Source organism: Falco rusticolus, chromosome 4, assembly GCF_015220075.1.
Source record: "Falco rusticolus isolate bFalRus1 chromosome 4, bFalRus1.pri, whole genome shotgun sequence".
In the NCBI taxonomy this organism is placed as follows: Eukaryota; Metazoa; Chordata; class Aves; order Falconiformes; family Falconidae; genus Falco; species Falco rusticolus.
In genome coordinates, this window is record NC_051190.1 from 3,099,543 (window position 1) to 3,120,784 (window position 21,242).

Here is a 21,242-nt window from a genome sequence, read left to right on the forward strand (position 1 = left end):
GAACAAGGTATGCTGTAAATGAGAAGTCTCTCTCTGCTTGTGAGCTTTTATTGTTTTGCATTACTTCAGTGCTGGATTCCTGATTTGTTACAAATTCCAAGACTGCAGACTACAGGCCCAGCCTCTGACTAACACTCTGGTGATTTATTTGAGGATAAATACCTCTGTTCGCATCTTATGACTGAACACAACAGTCCACAGCAGCATGGAATGCGAGGAATGCAGAGGCTACAGGAGCTGAGGCAGCAGGGAAAGGAGGCAGCTATCAGGCTGCCCTGGACTGCTGAACCGCTCTGATCACTTCCTCCAGTCAAGAATGAAAGGAATTCTCTAAGCCAGTACTTCATGCCAACCAGGCGTGCATTCCCAGCAATGAGAACACAGCAAGAATGGCATTTGACGATTACCCAACACATGCACCTAACTCATCAACACCTTACCTGTACGAAAAATTCCACATCTGACTGTCAGAGCTGCGGTGCAATCCTCGAAGTAATGTTTAGCAACAACTGCAGCTTGCCCAGTTGTCAAGGCAGACTACAGAGCAGCTGGCTCACAATCTCCTGGCCTCAAAAAAATGCAAAGCACTTCTGTTTCTCCTCCTTCTGCTTCCCCACCCCCAGCGGCAGAGAGTACAGAGCGCTCAGAATCAGAGGAAGTGAAAGGAGCAGATTACAAAGAACAAATGAACAATACTTTAGGAACTACAAGGTGAATGCGTATGTTTTACTATAAATAGTTATGTTGAGCTAATTCCTGTGACTTCATGCTGTATGAAAACAAGAGGTCCCGTCTAATCACACCAGCCTTTGTGCAGATCTCCCATACAAACTGGAACAAAGGAAAAATCTAGCACAAAGTTTTGTACGCGGTATGATCTTAGCAAGCACAAAGATGAAGATGAAGAGGACAGCATTAAATTCTATGAACCAGAGATAATACAAGCAAGACACTTACAGATGCGGATTGAACATTCGACTCATTTTAGAAACATGGTCATTTTCACAGTCTAGCTCATCATCCCCTTGGTCCATGCTGAGCTTTCTCTTGTTGGGACTGATAGGAGGAGGGCCTGTTCGATGGTTGGTTAGAGCAGAGGATACTGGAAGAGACTGCATTCTGGGCTCACCTCTTAAAGCTGCTTCACCTACAGGAAGAAGACAAGTGAAAATGAACACGACAAGGAAAAGAGAGTAAAATAGCATGCCCTTTGGAAACATTCTCGCAGAAAAATTTCCCGAGCAGATGTCAGGTCTGCACTGGCACATTTAAACGTGGTTGGTAACATAAACAAGGCATCATAACCCAAACTTTAGCGCTTTATGCTGGAATAAAGAGTTGAAACAAGGTACTATGACAGGGTCGGCTCACCCGATGATCTAAAAGGTTGAGCTAACATATCTTTCCAAGAGCATTTTTATTCAGAAGCACTCCTTCTTACAAGCTGCAATTCCAACACTGAACTTGCATTACCTCATTCTGCAAAGCGTGACTCTTCACAGTGAAATAAGTTTTGATCCTTTTCTTATGGTTGTGGTTATAAATTCCAGGGCTACAGTTCACATTTATGCCAAATATTCAAGATCTAAAACTGAACAAACCTCCAAATTCTCAAATTATTCCTTTTATAACAAGCTGTCCAAAACAAGCTTGTCTGGTATATAACTATGCAAGGTAAAAAGTTAGGGAAAAAAACTGGAACTTGCTGATGCAAGTTTTAAGTTTGTCCTTAAATGTCCTTCTCTGTGCTTTTAAACTATGTTTGGAGACATGAACAAAACAGCATAATTCTTCAGCACAAGAATCACAACATTTCAATTTTAAGAACGCTAATTTTCACCCAGGCAGACTCGTGACAGAGGACTAAGTAGATTATAAATTTTATATAATCCAACACTTATCAAAAAATGGCATTCACAGCACATGGGAGCTGTGTGTAAATAATTCTAGAAATGATACAATTCGCTTGTGCATAAACTCATTCACATATTGTTACTAAGTGCGCATTAAAGTGTGACCACAGTACTTTTCCCATTTCAATTAAATGTCTCTCTAAATGTATAGCCTAAAGCACACTGCTGCATTTCCAGCAGTTATGGACTTTAGTGGAACTCACATCCTTACAGCCACAGGTCATATTTAGACCTCATAGGGATTTAAAGATGGTAAAAAAAATGCTTTGGGGGCTTCATAAGGGGCTTGGAGAGGAGCTAAATTGAGAGGAGCTAAATTAACCATGGTTACCTATTCTGGTAATATCCCTGAAATAGCCACTTTTGCTAGAGTTTAAAATTTGTATTTTTCCTACACTGCCAGAAGCATTTTGTTTTCTACCTGGCCATAATTTCCAGAACTAAAATTAGGATAAAGTTAACTCCATCCACATCCCTGAGGTATCTGACAATGGAAATCTTTGTATGCCACCACACATTTTCACATCATCACCGAGGCAGATGATTTATAAAACGCTGCCCTAATTCCACACACGACAAATACTATTTTGTTGGAAAAAGAACGAGTGTGGAGAAAACCTCCTGAATGTTTACCAGTAAAAATAAGCATTTTGCCAATTTAGTCAGCATAATATAAACTAGCAAATATACACTGACCTATAATACACCACAAGTCATGATTTCTATTAAAGACTCTGGCACCAAATCTGAATAGGAACTTTCCATCTCAGCTCTAAATAGCAAAAGCTGTGCTCTACTGCAAATGCTCTAAGACCAACATCCAGACCCTTTCCTGTTCAAAACAATCGCAGTTTTAATTGGGAAGCCCCCCCACAACGACTCTAATGTTGCAACACAAGCTTTTATCAAAAAGACTTCTCACATGAAATAAATTTTATATCAGTAAAATTTCTGCAGTTTTTCTTCAGCCTTTGTATTTTGCCAGTAGAAACCTTCACCTACCTAGTGTTCACATTCTACACTTTAGAAGTAAACCACATCATACAGGTTTCTCTCAGGGAGGCGCCTCCCTCACGTCTATCTTTGAAAAAAGTAAGTTAGTGCCAATGCCAGAAGATGAAGCTTCTATCACTACAGTTTGTGATACTTTCATCCTACCCAGATGTAATCACTCGTCTCTCTGCCGTGTATCTGAGAGCACTGCTGAAGACTTAAACACAAAATTCTATTACAGGAATTACAAATAAAAAAAATTACAAAAAACAAGGCAGCTAACTCGAACTGACTTCTTCTGAGTGATGCCTGACAGGAACACAGGCAATTGCAATATCCACGTAAAGCTAACTCTAGTGTTTACAAAAGACAAAAATCTCTAGCCACTGTCCCATGTAGTCAGTTAGAAACCTTGCCTTTGCCCAAACAGCGTCTAGGAGCCTGATTCTATAAGATTACCTCACTGGGGTTTTTTCTTTAAATTCATCTTATTATGCGCATGGTAACAACAGCATTTATACATTAACATCCAGATGGAGTAGAAAATCTGGTGAAAATGCTATTTGTATATTGGAATTACAGAAACCCATTTTAAAGAAATTCTGCAAAGAAAGGAATGGCTTCTGAATTAATTAAAGCCTGCTGAATTTGGTAATGCATTTTCCTAATTGTGACGTGAAGCAGTAATTATGCAGGGGACACCAAGGCCTGCAGATAAACATAGCAGAACCGTCCAGTGTATCTGCAGCACCACTGGGCCATTCGCCCCAAATTAATCAAATTAACAGAACTTCGGACAGGTGGCAGCAGTGACCAGGCAGGAGCAGTAAGGGCCCTCCAACCCCCCACCTGGTCCAGGACAGGTTGGAAGACACTGAGCGCCTCCTCAGGAGAAGACAGAAGCGGGTGGTGCTCAGCATCTGGTACAGCCTCTCCGGCAGACAAAAGGCAAGCAGAGAACAATGCCAACCAAAAGAGTCCAGACAATATGGTAAGCTCAAGAGGAAAAATATCTCTACATTGCTTGCAGGGATAAATTGCACATTCATATACTGTATTTGTACTGTGCCATGGGTTCTTATGTGGCTTAATGTATTTGATAAGGGCCCAAACTGCTTTTTATTTAAATAAAAAGGCAACTTATTGCCCCAGTACTTTCCTCCTTACCGAACTTGAATTTAAACCAGAGAGAGAGAAACCACAGCAGAGTCTACCACACAAAATGCTGCCTTACGGACTAGATTTGTCTCCCCCAACTGACCACACTCCATGGTAACCAGACTCGCATCATACAGCTGGCAAGACAACACTCTGATAAAACAACTGTGTTTTATAAAATTCCCCAAGTCCAAACTCCAGTCTTCAAAATTCATTACTGTGACGGCTTGTGTCTGCACTGCAACTGAAAGCAGAGATACCAAACACATTTATTGTGCCTCTCATAATACTTCTCTTTGTTTCTGTAAGCAGCTGGTGTAAGGCACTCCAGATCTGCTGCTTTCAGATAGCTGTACTTAGAACTAGTCATACTAGTATCTTTTTTTTTTTTCCCTTTTCTTTTTTTTTTATTAAAACTGTTAGGCAACATGATAAAGCACAGACAAGCTAAACAGAGATAACAACGTGACGTAGTGTCTGCCTATATAGCAGTACTGCAGTAGGGCACTCAGTTGACAGAAGTACATGTAGTCAGCAAGAATGTTCTTTATTTTAACCACTTACAAGCCTAAACTGAAAGTGATTCAAATTAACACATGCAAACTAAATGTTTGTAAAACCAGCATGGCTCTCTTCAGACATACACGACCAGGACGGTTCTCTGTAAACAGCGGATCTTCAACACTGTTTGCGTTTCTCTTGCAGTTCAGTCAGCAGTATCTGCATCCCTACTGAAATGTCCATGCAATACAAACATCACAACAGCAAAGGTCATGTTTTCACAAGTGTGGATTTGATAGCAAGACACCAGAGAAGTCTTAAAATATGTCTGAGAACTCCAGGAGTTACCAAAGACTGGAAAAAAAAAATACACACTATTTTGGCAGCTAGCTTCCTTCCTCTCTGACCTAGCAACTCAGTACGGGTTGCACTAAGACATGGCTACCATATCCTATTCCCCCTCCCAATTTCCTCTCTCCTGCTGGCTACTATTAATGCATAAAATCCAAGCATTAATTACAATCCAGAAATGAAAAGGCTTCATCTTTCAGCCAAAGATTAACATGATACAGACCTTAAAACAGATTCAAACAAAACTCCTGGAAAGAAAATTCCAGCACTGCCCTTTCCCATTTTACTTTTTGGTTCTGTATCTGAGAAATGGGTTTGTCTACAAGAGTAAATTCCTGACACATTTATTAACTCGGGGCAGGGGGATGTCCTTGGCTGTGATGTCTGTCGATAGGGTTCTTACCTTTAAGCTCATGGATTGACTAACCATGACCTCAGGCCACTCAATTAATAAAATCATGGGCACAAGCATTTAACAGACTTCAATTAACGTGCACTACACCTTTAATCACCTTTTCCAATACCTCCATGCAGACAAACTCTCATTAGTAAAAGGAGTTGCCTCATGTTCTTAGGGCCAGACATTCCCAGGAAGCAAAAAGTACATGAAGATCTTCAAGGGCAGTTTTCTCTACTGATCCAAGATCAAAATTTAGCCCTCATGACGTATGAAACATTTCTACTGAAAAGCCAAGACATTCACAGAAGTTATATATATGTGAACAGGATATTAAAAAAAAAATAATAATCTCATTTTCTGTTCCTATATTCTAACAAATATGAGGAGATAAAATCACAAATTGATTGGAATGGATTTATGAACTATTACATGTTTTCTGCCCCCATCTCAAACACAAAAGTCAGTCTGTGCCAACATAAATTGGGATAAATGGCATAAAAATTCCAATTCATGCACAAAAATCACATGATTTGAGATATCAAATACCAAGCAGGGAATTCGCCACAAATTACTCAATTCAACAAGTCATCAAAACAAAAGAATCACAATACACTGCCACAGAATTAATCTGCAGATGTTGTCAGCTGCCTAGTTTGGGCATTACTTCACAGCATACTATACACATTGTAAGAGGACTGATACCCTTGAAATTGGGAAATTCCCCAGAAATTAAATCTGTGTGAAATAGACTACAGGCAATCTTAAAAGTATGTAATTTAAGGCAGATTTACTTCACTTGCTTGACCAAAGAAAATGAATTAATACATTCAGACTCCTCTGTAGTAAATCTTTGGTTCATGATAAAAGAGATCTTAAGTAGCAGTCATAAATGATATTATTTATATAATTGTTGAACATTTAACATTTCTGTAACTCCCATTCAAGCTAACAAACAAAAAAAAAATCCTCGTGTAAAGCCATCATTTCATACCACTATATTTCTGGATTGCAGATTCTATAAAAGATATGATTTAAACTGAGCTTAAATAAGATTTAGTTCTGGGAATTAGTCTGCCAGACACTGTAAGCAAACCCACAGTAGTCTGTGTTTCCTTTAGAGTGTATAAAACAGGCCTACCTGGGGAGCATAATAAAACAGCAAACTACGGCAACACAAAAAAAAACCAACCCCACAGTATTAATGGAAACAGCCTAATCATAAAACACTGCTATGAAATCAAATCTTGGGAATATTTGTATTGTAATTGATAAGATTTCTTTCAGCAGCAAACTTACTGATTCACATATCTGACACATATTTTACTGACTTTCTTGTAAGATTACAAAAAGCTAATTTAGGACCAAAAAGTCACATACACATGTACAGAAAAACTGGCAAAAGGCTGCTCTCCTCCCGTTTACAAAACATACGAAAAGCACTTACTCCTGGAACCAAGCTCTGGCTACCACTGTGCAGAGATATGTATGCCAGAAAGACCATGGCCAAAAACAAAATACAGTGATTAAATTGACTATTCTGTTCTGGCTCTTCCATCTGACCATGCCTGCCAATGAGGGACACATTATGCTTGACACTGCAAGCAAGAACATAAAATAGTGACCTCTGCATTCAATCACCTCCACCCACTTTTTCCTCCTCTTCAGTTCAAACGACTGCACAAAGAAAGGAGCCAGAATTTAGGTACAGCAATATCGCTTGCAGAGCGCAGGCATGCTTGCTTCAAAAAGCACATATTGTTAATCAGAGCTGAGTAGCACAGGTTAAGGCAGATTTCAACTTAATAAGTCTTAAAAATGCTGTATTATATACAAAATACTAAATTGCAACAGGCAGAATATCGCAAAATTGCCTCCCCAGACCTAACTGTAACTGTATTTGCTCCTTCAAACTTACAGTGAAAAACTACTATCATCTTATGTTCTGTCTCGTCATATTGTAAAAGCATAGCTGTACAAAATAGCACATGCATATACTGTTACATAAATTGACTTAGACGGGGAAGTATTTCAGTTTCACTTAAAAAACATGAGGAAAAAGTCTCTGCTGACCGCTCTTAACTGTGACTGAAATAAATTCTCTTCATGCTGCTAACCAGGTACCAACTGAATGAGTCTCCTTGGTAAGTAGGCAAGAAACTGATGGCAGGGGAAAGGAGGACAGCAGTTATGCCACGAAGAAAGCAGGATGGAATAAATTTTAATGCTTTGCTCTGGCAGAGCTCCTTAATATTTCCTCTGTCAAATTTCAATTTTCGCACCTCAACAGTTATGACGGTGGGGCTGTGTTCCGTTCCAACCCAACAATGAACTCGGGCTTAGGTCTAATTATAGAGCATGAGACTAGTTTATAAATTTGCAGATCTCCCTTTAAGATAACATCCCATTTAGCTAACTCTTGCAACACATGAGCTGGAAGTCTAAAAAAAACCCAAACATTCCTTCCTTCTGCTTAGAGTACCTGTACTCATGTAAACTATGGCTAAAAAAAGATTCCTATTACGTGGCAGACAAGATTTAAATGCAATCAGTGCTGAACTACACTGATCTCCAGACAAATAGCACCAAGGACGTGTACAATATTTGTCAACATCAATGTCAAAAAAAGGATTCCTCTCGGTTCAACACTGAGGCTGGCTGGTTCTGCTCAGGAAGGAGGGCTGCTCCCAAAGCACACTCCTTTCTACCAGCTCTCCCAGGAAAAACCTGAATCATTTCAGGTCAGTTAAGAAAAACTAAAAATTAACACAAGTTCTCATTTTGTGTTTGCTCAATACACTACAGAGGCTTACATAAAGGAAGGGCAAGCTGCTGTGCTAAGCAGAGCTACCGAGCCGGACCAAGTACAGCAAGCAGCACGTGTCTTAACGTGGTGCTGCATTTGGGCCACCCAGCCCGGCCGAGTACTACAGGGTTTGGCACGCAAGCAAGACCCAAAGTAATTACAAAATAACGGACTGTCCTACAGAGATAGGTCGTCACTCCCCGGCCAGCCTTGTCCTGTGACTGCATGTGGTCAGACATGCACAATCCTTGTTCAGGTAAAAGCCACGACAGCCAATGTACCAAAGGAAACTCAAAAGAGCACCAACTAGCAGCCCTGCGTTAGATACTTCAAACCCGACAGTAATACTCTGCTGAGTAAGCCGATGAAAGGTACAGCTCCTAAACTCCTCAGATTAATTGCACTTCCTATGAAGAAGGCTACAGGTTACTTTCATATGGTGCAGAAAAGCGTGACCCAACAACAAGCACATCCCAAATGAGGGAGGGAATAAAAGAGAAAGGAAGACAAAGGGAGAAGCATAATTTACATTTTCTACAGAAAACAGTAAATTTCACGTGCTTGTATTTGCTTAGAAAACACGACATTCCTATTTACTGTGCAGCAAAAAAATCTATGATCCATTTAATTCCCCGGCAAAACATCCCGCATTGTTAAGTACTGTAAGTAGTCCTGGTGTATCCCTACACCATATTCTCTATATAGTAAAACTGAAATTTAGTCATTTAAGTTTCTTCAGTGCTAGGTAATGTTTTCCCCTCCTTGCAGCTGAAATCTCTAAAGACTCTAGGCATGTGTCCCTAGGCTAGAAACATGAAAAAAGGTGAATGACCCACCAGTCTTGGCGCTTCAAGATAAGAGACTGCCATTGTCACCTTGTAACCTGGCTGGAATGTTTATGGGACACATACACTTAAGAGACTGGGAAACAAACACCAGGCTGATGGTTACGTTAATTCCTAATAGAGAAAATAATTCCAGACTATGTACCTTAAACTACCACCATGCAAAGTTCAAATAATAAGCATATCATCAGAATTCAGCTTCCTTCAACTTATTTGCAAAAGTATTATACGACATTCTCTTACATTTCTGATAAGTGGATTTTATTTTTTTGCCAAATAAAAATATTTACTTTCATCGATGTGATAATGCGATTCTATTAAAACTGTAAAAACACCAGCAATAAAAAACTGTGAACGAAATATACCTAAGTCAACATGTTGAAGATGTTGGATTCTAAAACAATGGTGGTTTCCAGACCAGTGTGGTCTTTCTTTCGTCACCTGGCTAAATGACTTACTGTGTTTCATAAAGACGGCAAAGCTAAACCAACCAAAGACTAGCCTGTCTTATCAGACACAATCAAAGCTAGAAGACCTGACCATTTCAAAAGTAAATTGACATCACAGCAAGGTTGCAACAGAAAAAACTGTTAGATTGAGCACTTAAACAGTATTTCAACAAACTAAACGATACCTTGTAACTATGTATTTTCATGCAATGGCAGAGACACAAACAGGAAATTAAACTTGTGAAAGCTCAAATTTGAGTAATTCCTCCTAAGTAGACAGAAAACATTTGCTACCCACCCTTTGTTTCTGTTTTAGTGGAGAGCAACATAGATACTCAGGTCTGAAACACCACCTGCTCTGATGGCTGCTATTTCATGGATCTTACTCTGGAACATAAATTAAACTCTACAGACTGTTGCACTGGGTAATCAATGCCTCCTGTGGATATGAGCACAGTCAGTATTCCTACAGCAACCATGCTTAAAACAAGTGAACATCTCAAAATTAATGGGATCATATTAAAATTAAAGCCAATAAATTGTGCTGTTACTTCCACAAGGGTTTGAGGCAAAAGGTGCCATGCAAAGGTAAAAAAAAATAATTATTATTCCACTTACTTAAATTGGAGCCTATTTTTAGATATACTGCAAGCTTTTATTGTAGTTTACTAAAAACATGCTCTGAACATCTTTTCCCACATTATTCTCCTTTGCTACACATGGAAAAACTCAGAACAACAAGAAAATGAGCTTCTCCTAACGGAGCTGCAAAATCTGATATTGCACTTTCAAGCAATGTTTCTTTTGTTTCAATTTTATTTTCCCCAAAATTCCTCACCTGAAAGGTAGAAGGCCCTTGAGAGAAGACATAAAAGCTGTATGTTTAAACTACAAACACAAAAGCAAATACATTCAAAATGTTAGTAAAAAATATGCACACATGGGTGGCCTCCCTTTGAAATGGATTTGGAAAAAAAGTAGCGCCACTTTTTACACCACTGTACTGTGTTTAAGTCCTGGAAAGCTTAGTCCGTGCTAAGTTCCCTGATCGGATTCCTGTAAGTAGGATCCAGATGACTTCAAAATGGTAAAGTTAAAACTAAAACAACCCAAAAAATAAAACATAAAAAGCAAAGAAGTCTTGGCTACTGCATTTTCCCCACATGGCATGTCACCAAGCAGTCAAACAGCAGCAGCTGCTGCCACAGGGCAGGAGGAGATGAGACTGGAGGCAAGCCTTCATCATCCCATGCCTGCAGCCCCCGTCTAGGAGCTGCTGCCACCTTCACAGTCACCAACACCATAATGTCTTGCTAAACTGAGGTGAAACAAGCAAATTACATTTGGCCTAATGAACACAGGAAAAAACCCTTCCATTTCAGTTTTGGTTTTCTGCTACCTGACTGCAGCCTGTCTGAAATGGACTCACGTATTTAAGGAACACAGAGTCCCTTCACCCAAACTGGACAGACTGCTGAAGACTTTAATCCACAGAGCGTCAGAACAATCCCAACCCATCTCCCACAAAGAATCCATTGTAAAGAACAAAATCCCTTTGTCCTTCAAAACGGGCTCCAAAATCCCTTCTACCAAAGGAAAGCAAGAGAGCAATGACAACTGTGCAGGGCAGTCAAGCACTCTGAATCCAAGAGCAAACTACATGAGCTATTCAGATGAAAACAAGATACTCTTTTGATCATGTCATTTACATAGAAAATGAGGAGGCCGTGTCAGCTTGCCAACTCCTTATGTGCAGGGTTTTACTGTAACTGATGGCAGTAGGCTGAGATACAACCCCGCCAGTGCCTCGGTCAGCAGAAGAGAACGAATTCAAGCTCACAAGAAGCGCTACGAGACTGAATAATGTCGAGCCTTCAACCCACTGGCTCTGTACTATTCTGAGACACAACCCAATAGTCTTCCTCTGACGCTGCTCACATGTAGCGCTTTAATAACCAAAAACTTGTGAGGGCTTCATCTTCTAGAAAAGCTCAGAGAACAGTGTGGCTCATGAGGTAGAGAGGAAAGGCTGCCATATAATTTCTCCAGGGGTATGGGTGCTAGTATGAAGAAACTTATTTAAAAAATCCAAAATATTACCATCGTTCCTGAAAGGATTGTCCTCCAAAACAGACAACACAGGCATATACCACCACTAAGGAAAAAGATAAAATTAATTTTGTGCTTCTGACATAGCAGTTTTTAATCTTGGGTTCATGACATGCAACTAAGATTTTATGGGGGAAAAAAACCCAAACTCGCTATGAATAGATCCACAGCAAAAAATTAGGTAGCTACAGAGTACAAGAGCTAATGCTCCTACCTGCTCCTACAGTCAGCACTACTATGCAGTGGCTGAGATTGCTAGAGGTTGTCAGATTCAGAGCAAAAGAAGGGAGACAGCCCTGCGGTGCTAAGGCATGGATGGGAGCACTGTCTAATTCATAGCTGGACTGTTTATTTCACAAGAAGGAGGGTGGTTTACAGGGCCAAGTTGCAGGGTCACTTAAAATAAATGTTCTCTCCAAGGGGAAGCTAAGGCAGGAAGATAGAGGGAGGGATTGTTTGCTACCAAGAAATTACATGCTGCCTGGACAACCTTTCTCACAGTTTTCTGGGCACAGATGGCAGGACTCTTAGAAAAGCAAGGAACAAGCAGAAATACATATTTTCAAAGTTATCTTGACAGTCATGGGTTTGGAATAGGTGAGCAGTACCAAAGTTACACTCTACTCATAGATTTAATTAGGGCTTTGTCTTCCTCGCCCTATACCTACTAGTCTTTAGCTGAATCTTCCCTTTGATTAACTTAACTCCAGGCTCCTTGTTTATTTCAAAGCTGCAAAAGCAACTCACTCCTGAAAAACACAGAAAAGACAGGGAAGTGCAGATGGGTTGACAAAATAAAGGTAACAAAAAATGTCAGTTGTATGTCTGTGACCCACCATTCGCATGATACTAGGATCCAGTAGCTCCACAGGACCCTGAAATTAAATCTTGCACTACATCACTATATCGTTTCCCAGTTAATGATCTGTTAAATCCTTCCCCATTTTGCTTGAACGATGTATGGCCTAAACATTTTTGCAGATCTCTACCCCTCATCACACATTAAAGATGTTCCACCACATAATTAAGCAAGCACTCTGTTAAATACCTTTGTGAAGTTTTTAATGGAACAGCCACTTCAGGGGCAGTGAGACACTGCATTAATTAAAAAGGTTTGAAAGCACCGCTTTAGGTCATAAATGGGTTATCAGCTTGCCTGTTGCCGAGCCGTGCATTGCAAGGCCCCAGTTGGACTGCTATTTAATTTCAGTTTCTTAACCCAACTCATCTTCCGAAAAGAATATAAAATTAACTGCCAGCATCAGTGGGCGCATTCCTTTTACGCAACTCAACAGGCCTCAAATATAAAAAGAACAGACCTGCAGAGGTCCCGCGGCTCAAACCGGGGAACTTCAAATTCTTCCATCCCACTATTCTTTGTGAGAGCTCATTCCTTGTATCAGCTAAAAAGACTCTACTTCCACCAAAACAGTTTTCATCATCTCCGTTTAGAAGGGGTCCACTCCGGATGAATCACAGTCACAACAGATTTTCATCCAAAAGCTCCTGTCCCCTCTGTCACTGCCGCCCAGCAGCACGCGCATCTAGTCCGTATATCGTCAGCCCAAGTTTCAAAGTTCAGTTATCTCCTTAGCTGAGCAATTACAATCACATCTCAGAACAAACAGGTAAAAGCATTCTTTGTTTACTAACAGATCACAGTAAGGTTTAGCGGCTACGGCAAAGTATTGCAATCAAGGCGCTTTCAATGTTGCTGTTGGCTTTATCCCTGACTTAGGTAAATTTAGCCAACTGCAGCTCTGTTCCCCTTGTGCATAAGGGTAATATTCACTATTTATTTCACGGTGGTAGCTGAAGGTTGAATTAACTAGGCTTCTATGAGGACTAGGATTCTGCAGAGAAGATTTAAAAAAAAAATACATAAATATGTTACGATGAGTATTAAAACGTTTGTTATCACACTTGCTTCTAAATGGACTCATTGAGAAACACTTGTAATCAAATAGGGCGGTGTTCAATTTACTGTACTACAAAGAAAACCTCAGTACATCCAAAAAATCGCTCTTAAGGCAAGCGTAATGTATCTCAAACCACTTACACTCCTGCAAATTAGGACTTTCAAGGAAGAGAACTTAATTTTTTTTATTTTATTTTTTTTGCTAATAAGCTAAGTTATATATGTTGATTATATAACATTGATAAGAGAAGCTTTTTCTAAGAGACAGAAACTAGTCAAGACAGTAAACACCACTGCTAACGCTGGAATTCCTATTTTTGACACCTTTGGTAAATAGCTCAGCATGATGCCTACAGCAAGACAAGAGCAAAGTGTTCCCCTCTTCAACTGTAGCCACTGGTTTCAGAGTGTTCAGCAGGAAAAGTGTGCACGTCAGCATTCTCCCAGCTGGCTCTGTGAGATTTAATTTACGCCAACCACAGAGTGACTGTGATAGCTCTCTGAGATGCCACAGCATGAAAACTGAAGGGTAGGGGGGGGTTAAACAAGCAGCGATGCACACCAGATGTCTGAGGAGGACATCTAAAAGATCCGGAGCACAAGGAAGCATATTAAAAGAAAATCCCCTTCAATGCCATAAATATTTATACTAAACCCAAGAAACTGGCTGAGTTCAAACTTGTCCTATATGAATCATACAGCACCTCCCTCACCCCATCTTCATTTAATGTGTTCTGAATAAAACCACCACAAAGGAGGTGCCATAGTTATGTCAGCTTTTTTTTCCTATATGCTGAGTACTTTTTGTAGAGCTCCTGCTTTAGAACAGATTACTTTCCAAAGAATATAAACAGAAAAACTAAATAGTCTTATTTTACTTGGCCAGCTCTTGTGTGGTATTTACTGGTCTTCCTAGACAATTTAGATTCATAGAAACAGTTTCCTTTTGACTGGATGGACAACTTTAAATGGCCATATGAAGAAAATCAATTTCAATTAGCAATGCATCCCAGAGAACACAACACCGATTTAGTAATCTGGAGTCAAGAAACAATAATTCTTTGAAAGGTTCTGCCCCGAAAGTGTCAAAACTTCTAATTTTACAAACATCGAAGATTTACTTTCAGAAGTGAGATGTACCAAACATTAACAATTTAATAACAAAATTGGAAGACACAACACCATCTCTAACATGCAACCAGAGTGCACTAATGCTACTTGTAAAACAAGTAAATACCCATTCCCCAAAAGACAACAGTTACTGCAAAAGATCCACTTAGCAGCTTTGGTTTTTCACTGTTCTTAGGCAAAAAATTGCTGGGCTGGGCACTTTGTAGATGGTAACTACAACTATTGCCAGTCCGCTGTTCTGTGAGTTTTGGTTAAAATGAAACATAGTAAGTACATATAATATAATTGGCTTATATTCCTGTACAACAGTGCCATTCATTCCTACGCTGGGCAAAAAAAGATAGGCTCACCTACTAAATCTCTCTCATTTCTAACTACAACCCATGTTTAAAGGCAAAAAAACCTATTTGTGCACGCTGAGGAACAAATATTGATTCTTGCAAACCAGGGAAGTGTAATGCCGAGTGGTTTCCATGCCTGCCCTGTCAAATGGGTTTCCAGGAAAAACTACTGCTTTTTAAACACAACTGGTTCCAAACTTTTCCTGGGAGAGCAAATATATTTCCTGGAACCTGCTAGCAACGTTTGGAAGAATAGGAGGAAAGTTATACACTACAGTGCTCGATTCTCACAGTTGACAAGGAACCCCAAAATGATGAGGAGTGAAAAAGACCATGTCTTAAATAATCAAACATAGACTCTTGTAACAACGTGTAATATGAGGGGACAGGAGCCACCTATTTTGTGAAGGAACTAAGCTGGCACCTACCTGCTGAAGGCATGCTTTCTCTCCTCCTGCACCACAGAGGCTGTAGCATTTCACTTTATCCCAAATATAATCCGTTACCCCCATCCATGTGCACCCTACTGTGGATGATATTTTCCTCTAAAGACAAAATGAGGCACAAAGTGTCACGTAACGTTTTTGGAGGGAGAAGCTGGACTGCACCATGCACTACTGTATTGAACAAGTTCTTGTTTTTAACGCTAGCAACAACAAAATTAAACAGCAAATAATTAAAAAAAGCACGTTCCTTTAAAAAACCTGATGCCAAACAGTGCCGTGAAAGTTTGGTAAAGGAAACATTCTAAATTCCATTTCACACTCTTGTCCCCGCCACTCGTGTCACTTCTTACATGAGATTTTCAGGACTTACATTCCTATTAAACCTAGACAGGTAAAAGATCTTTGATGAAGACTTGCCACCTCACTGAAGTTTCTGGATGACTTCTTGTTTGGCTAGAACCAACACTGTGATGGTCCCAGGAACACCATTACTTCAACTTCACCAAGGTTATAGAAGAAAAAGCTGTACGGAGCTCCTTCCATGCAACTACAATGCTCCGAGCCTGCCTGACCTGAGAATCAGTACCGAACTACCACCGATACGAAGAACAAAACTCTTCCAGCTCCATCCCATCTGTAACGTGAGCTTTACTAGTTGACAGAGAGAACCTTAATTAAGAGCTCAACTGCCTGTTCGAAACAGCAATCGTGCCGGACGAGCTACGGCCACGCTCTTCCCTCAATCCAGACTCCTCAGATACACACGCGCCATTACACCGACTTGTAGAGACAGGCATGAGACTGCCAGCTTGCTCTTCAAAAAAAAGCTGTGAGACGAAGCACCAAGGGAAATCTGCCTCCAGGAAATTAAAACTGTGCATCACGGCACTTCTAGTGTATACGTTCCTGCACCCACAGCCTCGGCATAGCGCTTACACAACAGCACCGAGCAGTGCTACAGCGCAGTGACCTTCCACAGAGCACGGGTTTTACTGGAAGGGAACAACGACTCTGTGTGCCCAGCAATCCTTCCATGCTGATTTGTAAAGTTATTTTCAGGGAGATGATACAGACTACAAGACGAAGGAAAAAAAATTGGCTGGCTTTAAAAAAGAAATCAGAACCCAAAACACTCACTATTTCTTAACACTGAAAAAGTATAATACCATTTTTGTAAACACTCCTCCAGGAACCTGTATTCATCACTACCTCACACTATTATCAGTGAAAAATTATAAGCTCTGTCCTGCTGGATTATTGTTAGTGTAAACAACTTTGCTAAATTTCTTGGCACACTGTCTGCATGCAGCATGTTAAAACTCTGTAGTCTATTCAGCCAAAATCAAATATAAAGGCCCATCTGTATTAATCCTCAAGAAGAAATTAATAGACAACTATTTTCATGCAAAGCAGATATTTTAAAAAGGCAAACCCAATACATATGGATGAACTTTTTCATTCATAATTTTAGATGCCACACAATGAGGACTGTTGTTCAAGCTTTATTTTTTCTCTAACAGTTCTCCATACAATACAGTGCATTGTTCAGACTCTGGAGCAATTTAAGCTTTTTCAATGTCTCCTAAAATCCCTGGATTTATATCCAAAGAGACCTGGCACTGTAACAAATTTGACTTGTGAGTAACAAGTTACAGCCTTTAAGCAAATTGCTCATTAACACAGAATTCAACTTACTGCTACCAACCTCACTACCTTTTAGCTCGGAAAAAATGTGCTGCCTACCTTATCTATTGAAAGTTGTGGGATAACCCTCAAACTCCCTGTTTAAATTCTCAGTACAAATGCTGAACTAGCATCAAGGGTGAGGAGAACAACAGAACTCCAGGGGAAAAAAACAAAACGCTCAAGTATGACCTAAATCTATCTTGCCTTTGATACATGAGGAAAACAAACTGAATTTTGATGTCAGTACTGAAGAGGACCATTCCCAACTTCATGGTAGGAGGAAATGAGTAAGAAAAGTCCAACTGTGAAGTTGGAGCTCTTTGGGGTTTTTTTCCCCGAAGCTAAAAGAAATTGAAAAAGCAAAACCCACAGAATGCTGTATAAATGGGGAACATTCTGTAGGTGCATCTCAATTTACATGACTTTGAACACAAATTTTATACTACATTACAAATAAGAACACTTAATTCACCATGAAGGACGTTTCGACTCCTTTTATTATTCCACTAATTCTTAATAGAAAAGCAGTGTTAAAGTCACTTTATATATTTAGAAACTAAACCAAACTTCGAAGTTAATAGGAGAAACTGATGTTACAAACCCTGAGTAAAATGCAAGGTCAGCAAAGAAAACTGATGGAAACTATTCTTTAGAACTTAAGAAAGCACGTTAAATTCTGTTAAAAAGCAAATGAACTTAGCAGAATCTGTTTCAGGCTCCTCGTTTGATATCAAAACATCTCAACTGGCCTTTTGGGGCAGACACACATACTCCAAACGCCTTGCAGTGCCCTAGGAAGATAATACAGCTATGCAAGCTCAGTGCTGCTGCCAGCCAATGCTTCATTGTTACAGGAAGTCAGTGAAATAATTATGTAATATGCCACTAACTAAAGTAAGCTGTCCTGAAACCGAAAAGAGGCGTTTTTCTAGAAATCTGGATCCAATTTTCTTCATTAAAAAAAAAAAAATAAAAATCCAGTCTTCTGGACTGTCCAGAGAACTCCGTATAACTATTTTGAGTGCTCCAAGTCTCATAACATGCCTGGGGGATTTCTTAGCATCTTATTGCATTTCTTTATACCTTTCCCAGCACAGCAGTTCAAGCCTTGAGAATGCAGTAATAACACAAAGCATTTGAAAATGGGAGAGAGAGGAAGGAAGACAGAAATCTGCCTTCCAACACACAACCATCTGTACACTCCCTCAGATAAACAACAAAATGAAACAAATCTTCTACTTGGAAACTGCACCTTCTCATACATATTCTATTGGAAACGAGGAGCCAAAACTTGCTCGGCTGCCCCTGCGCCACTCAAAGCCGAGATCACCTGCGATTTGTTTTGTTTAACTCTGAGCCCTCCTGCCATTACCTCACACACAAGGCTCTCTGAGAAAGAATATTAAGCTGAAGTTAAGTGAGTTTCCATTGCAAAACAAGATGCAGATGTTCTACCTCTGAATCCATGCCCGGATCAAGTGCTTGTCATTCGATACGAAGCCCGGGGAATGCCAGACTGGTACAGAATGGTTCTGCTTCCTGGCCTTTGCACCTCGGCGAGGACAACTGCCTCCCAAGAGTTTTCTGATGTCTCTGAGCTCATTAGGAAGAAAACAATGGTATGAAAGCACTACTCATTAAACAGGCCATTGTTGAAAACTGCCAGCAAATGTTTAGTAGGGGGATATCAGATGTATTCATGCTAAAAATCAGCATCCAGATGCTGTGTCAACAATTCTCCAATTACTACTACTTTTCTTTCTCACTGCGCCAAATATATTACAATAAATGGCTTGAAATGGTTGATCGTTGCTAATGTAACTGTCACCTTCCTGCTGGCGAACACTAAACAGTCTCATTAGAATGGTTTAAAAATTTTCTTTCTACCAGAGAGGGAGACAAACCTCAAACATTCTTTTTTATGCAAGCTGCTGAAAAAAGCCACCACGTTGTTTAAAATTAAGATTTTACTCCAGAAGCATCAATCACAGTTTAGATTATCATGGGGCATCAGGAAGAGCTCAAAGCTAGCAAAAGGATTACAAAAACACTCAGAAAGACACAAATCACCAGTATAAAACAACCAACCATAAGGAAACAAAATGGCTTTATTCTGCGATTCAGAGTTATGGAGCCCCTTTCAAAAACCCTCTCTCACCTCATCTCTGGTTATAATCCTTTTGCTGGCTGTGGCTGTCTTAATTATACCAGTGCATAGAACTTTCCATCGTATTACAGAATCACAGAAGTGTTGAGGCTAGAAGAGGGCACCTCTGGAGATCATCTAGTCCAAACCTCCTACTCAAAACCAGCCTCAACTAGGGCAGGTTGCTCAGGGCCATGTCCAGTCAGGATCTAAGTATCTCCAAAGACTGAGACTCCACAACCTCGCTGGGCAGCGTGTGTCATTGTTAGACCAACCTCACAATAATAATTGAGAAAACAGTCAACTTCAGTTAAGTTTCAGTCCTACAAAGCAGTCAACTAAATCTGCAACACACCCTTACTCCTTAGCAGCTAACGGGAGACCTTCTGGATCTCCCACGTCCCGTCCCCAGCCCCAACAAAAGGACACTTCCCTATGCATAAAGCAGATCCCACCTACATTACTCACCGTTCTACCCTCTTCTCCCACCTCCACAGAGTAAGGCAAAACCAGAAACACATCTCATGAACTGAGCAGCACCCCGTCAGTAAGTTTCCCATACTCACTGAAGCATGATCATGAATTACATAACTCGGGAACAGAACGAAGTTAAGACACAGCTGAGGTTTCTTGCACCTCCCAGTCAAGGAAGACTTAACCAAATGCTAGCATTACCTCAGTAGCCTGAAGCTTAGAGACAACGAATCGCTATCTGTGACTCTTGCGGGCCAGGAGAAAGCAGGACTCTTCTTGGGATGCCAACTATATTCTCCCACTCGATGCTGAGCTGAAGGGCTGCCAAATGCACACGATGGAAGCACTTTTCCTACTGCTCGTGTACCGATACATCCCTTATGGATAAGCTGCAGCTACAAATCAACAGCACATAGTTCCAGTGGTTTGTGCCAGAGGTGAAAGATTAAAACCACTAGTAAACCTCATAAAACGATAATAACATATTTCACCAGCATAGCAATTACCTCAGTAAGCAAAAGCAAGTGTTTCAAGAGAGCATCTAAAGGAATAAGGAACAGATCTCATTCATTTCTTGTGGCATATACGTTCATAACTCTTTCCTCTGAAATTTCAAACCTATTTTCACATCATACAATATATTTGTATCTTATCCTACTTCTACAAAAGTACTTTTCAGGAAGATGTCTATTTATTAGGAGCTCAAGTAAGACCTTCAATAAATCCTCGTTAATTGAGTTTGAAAGGGCACTTTGTTGTCAATGTAGTTACTACCACAGCAGCGTCTCTGAAAAGAGCCACCACTGCTGACACAACTCACTCATAAAATAAATACTATGGCAGAGGCATGGAAGATCTGTAGGCATCTCTAAAACACCCTTTGAGTTCAGTGCAGATGTTGCCAGTGTTTATACTTTTTAAACCACTGGGATATAAACACCTCACTATAAACACCACTGAAGTTTTGCTTTTCTTTTCTTCATTTTGTGTGTGTTTATTTTAATGATAAAAATGTTAACTTCCAGAATAACGAACATAGCAACAGATGCTTAAACTAAACAAAGACTGCTACAGTAGAGTGTCTTCCTTAAGCTGTTCTTTTGCTTTTGAACTATTAAAGCTAAGATCTGGTTAAATAACAATTATTGGAGAAGAGGGCGGGGGAAAAAGGGGCTGGAAAGAACCTTCCATAAATATTAGGCATAATTACAATGAATTGAACTAATGAGCCAAAAAAACAGTTTTTTCTGCCTTAGTCAACAAAACACTCAGGAACACGTAAATAGAATTTTATGCAGAACTTCATGGTCTTCATCAGAAGTTGTCAACTGCTTCCAAAGAAAGCACTGGTTACCACAGAGAGCAATGAAAAAGTCAAAGGATCCTGCAAGTTGGTTTTCTCTGGGTTTTTTTTCCCTTCTTTCTTTCTTGTTTTTAACTAGTTTTCTTGCTCTAATGAAAAAAGCACAGGATAAGAAAAGAGCTTAAAAATTCGACTCTCTTGAATCCCAGCTCTATACGGGCAAGCCCAATGTTCTGTTAAAGAGCTTTCTTCAAGCAAATACATACATGTTTGTG

At 40.0% G+C, this 21,242-nt stretch overlaps 1 protein-coding gene across 5 annotated transcripts in view; it reads right to left on the reverse strand.

The window, feature by feature from the left end:
• Positions 1 to 21,242, reverse strand: part of VGLL4 (vestigial like family member 4) — a 92,012-nt gene that overhangs the window by 25,431 nt on the left and 45,339 nt on the right. For 4 of the 5 annotated variants that reach the window (XM_037386232.1, XM_037386230.1, XM_037386231.1 and 1 more), the window contains one exon: positions 958 to 1,147. In XM_037386232.1, coding sequence (XP_037242129.1) covers positions 958 to 1,147 — 190 coding nt within the window. Of the gene's footprint in view, positions 1 to 957; positions 1,148 to 12,190; positions 12,272 to 21,242 lie in introns of all 5 variants that reach the window. The other variant, XM_037386229.1, reaches the window with a different exon arrangement.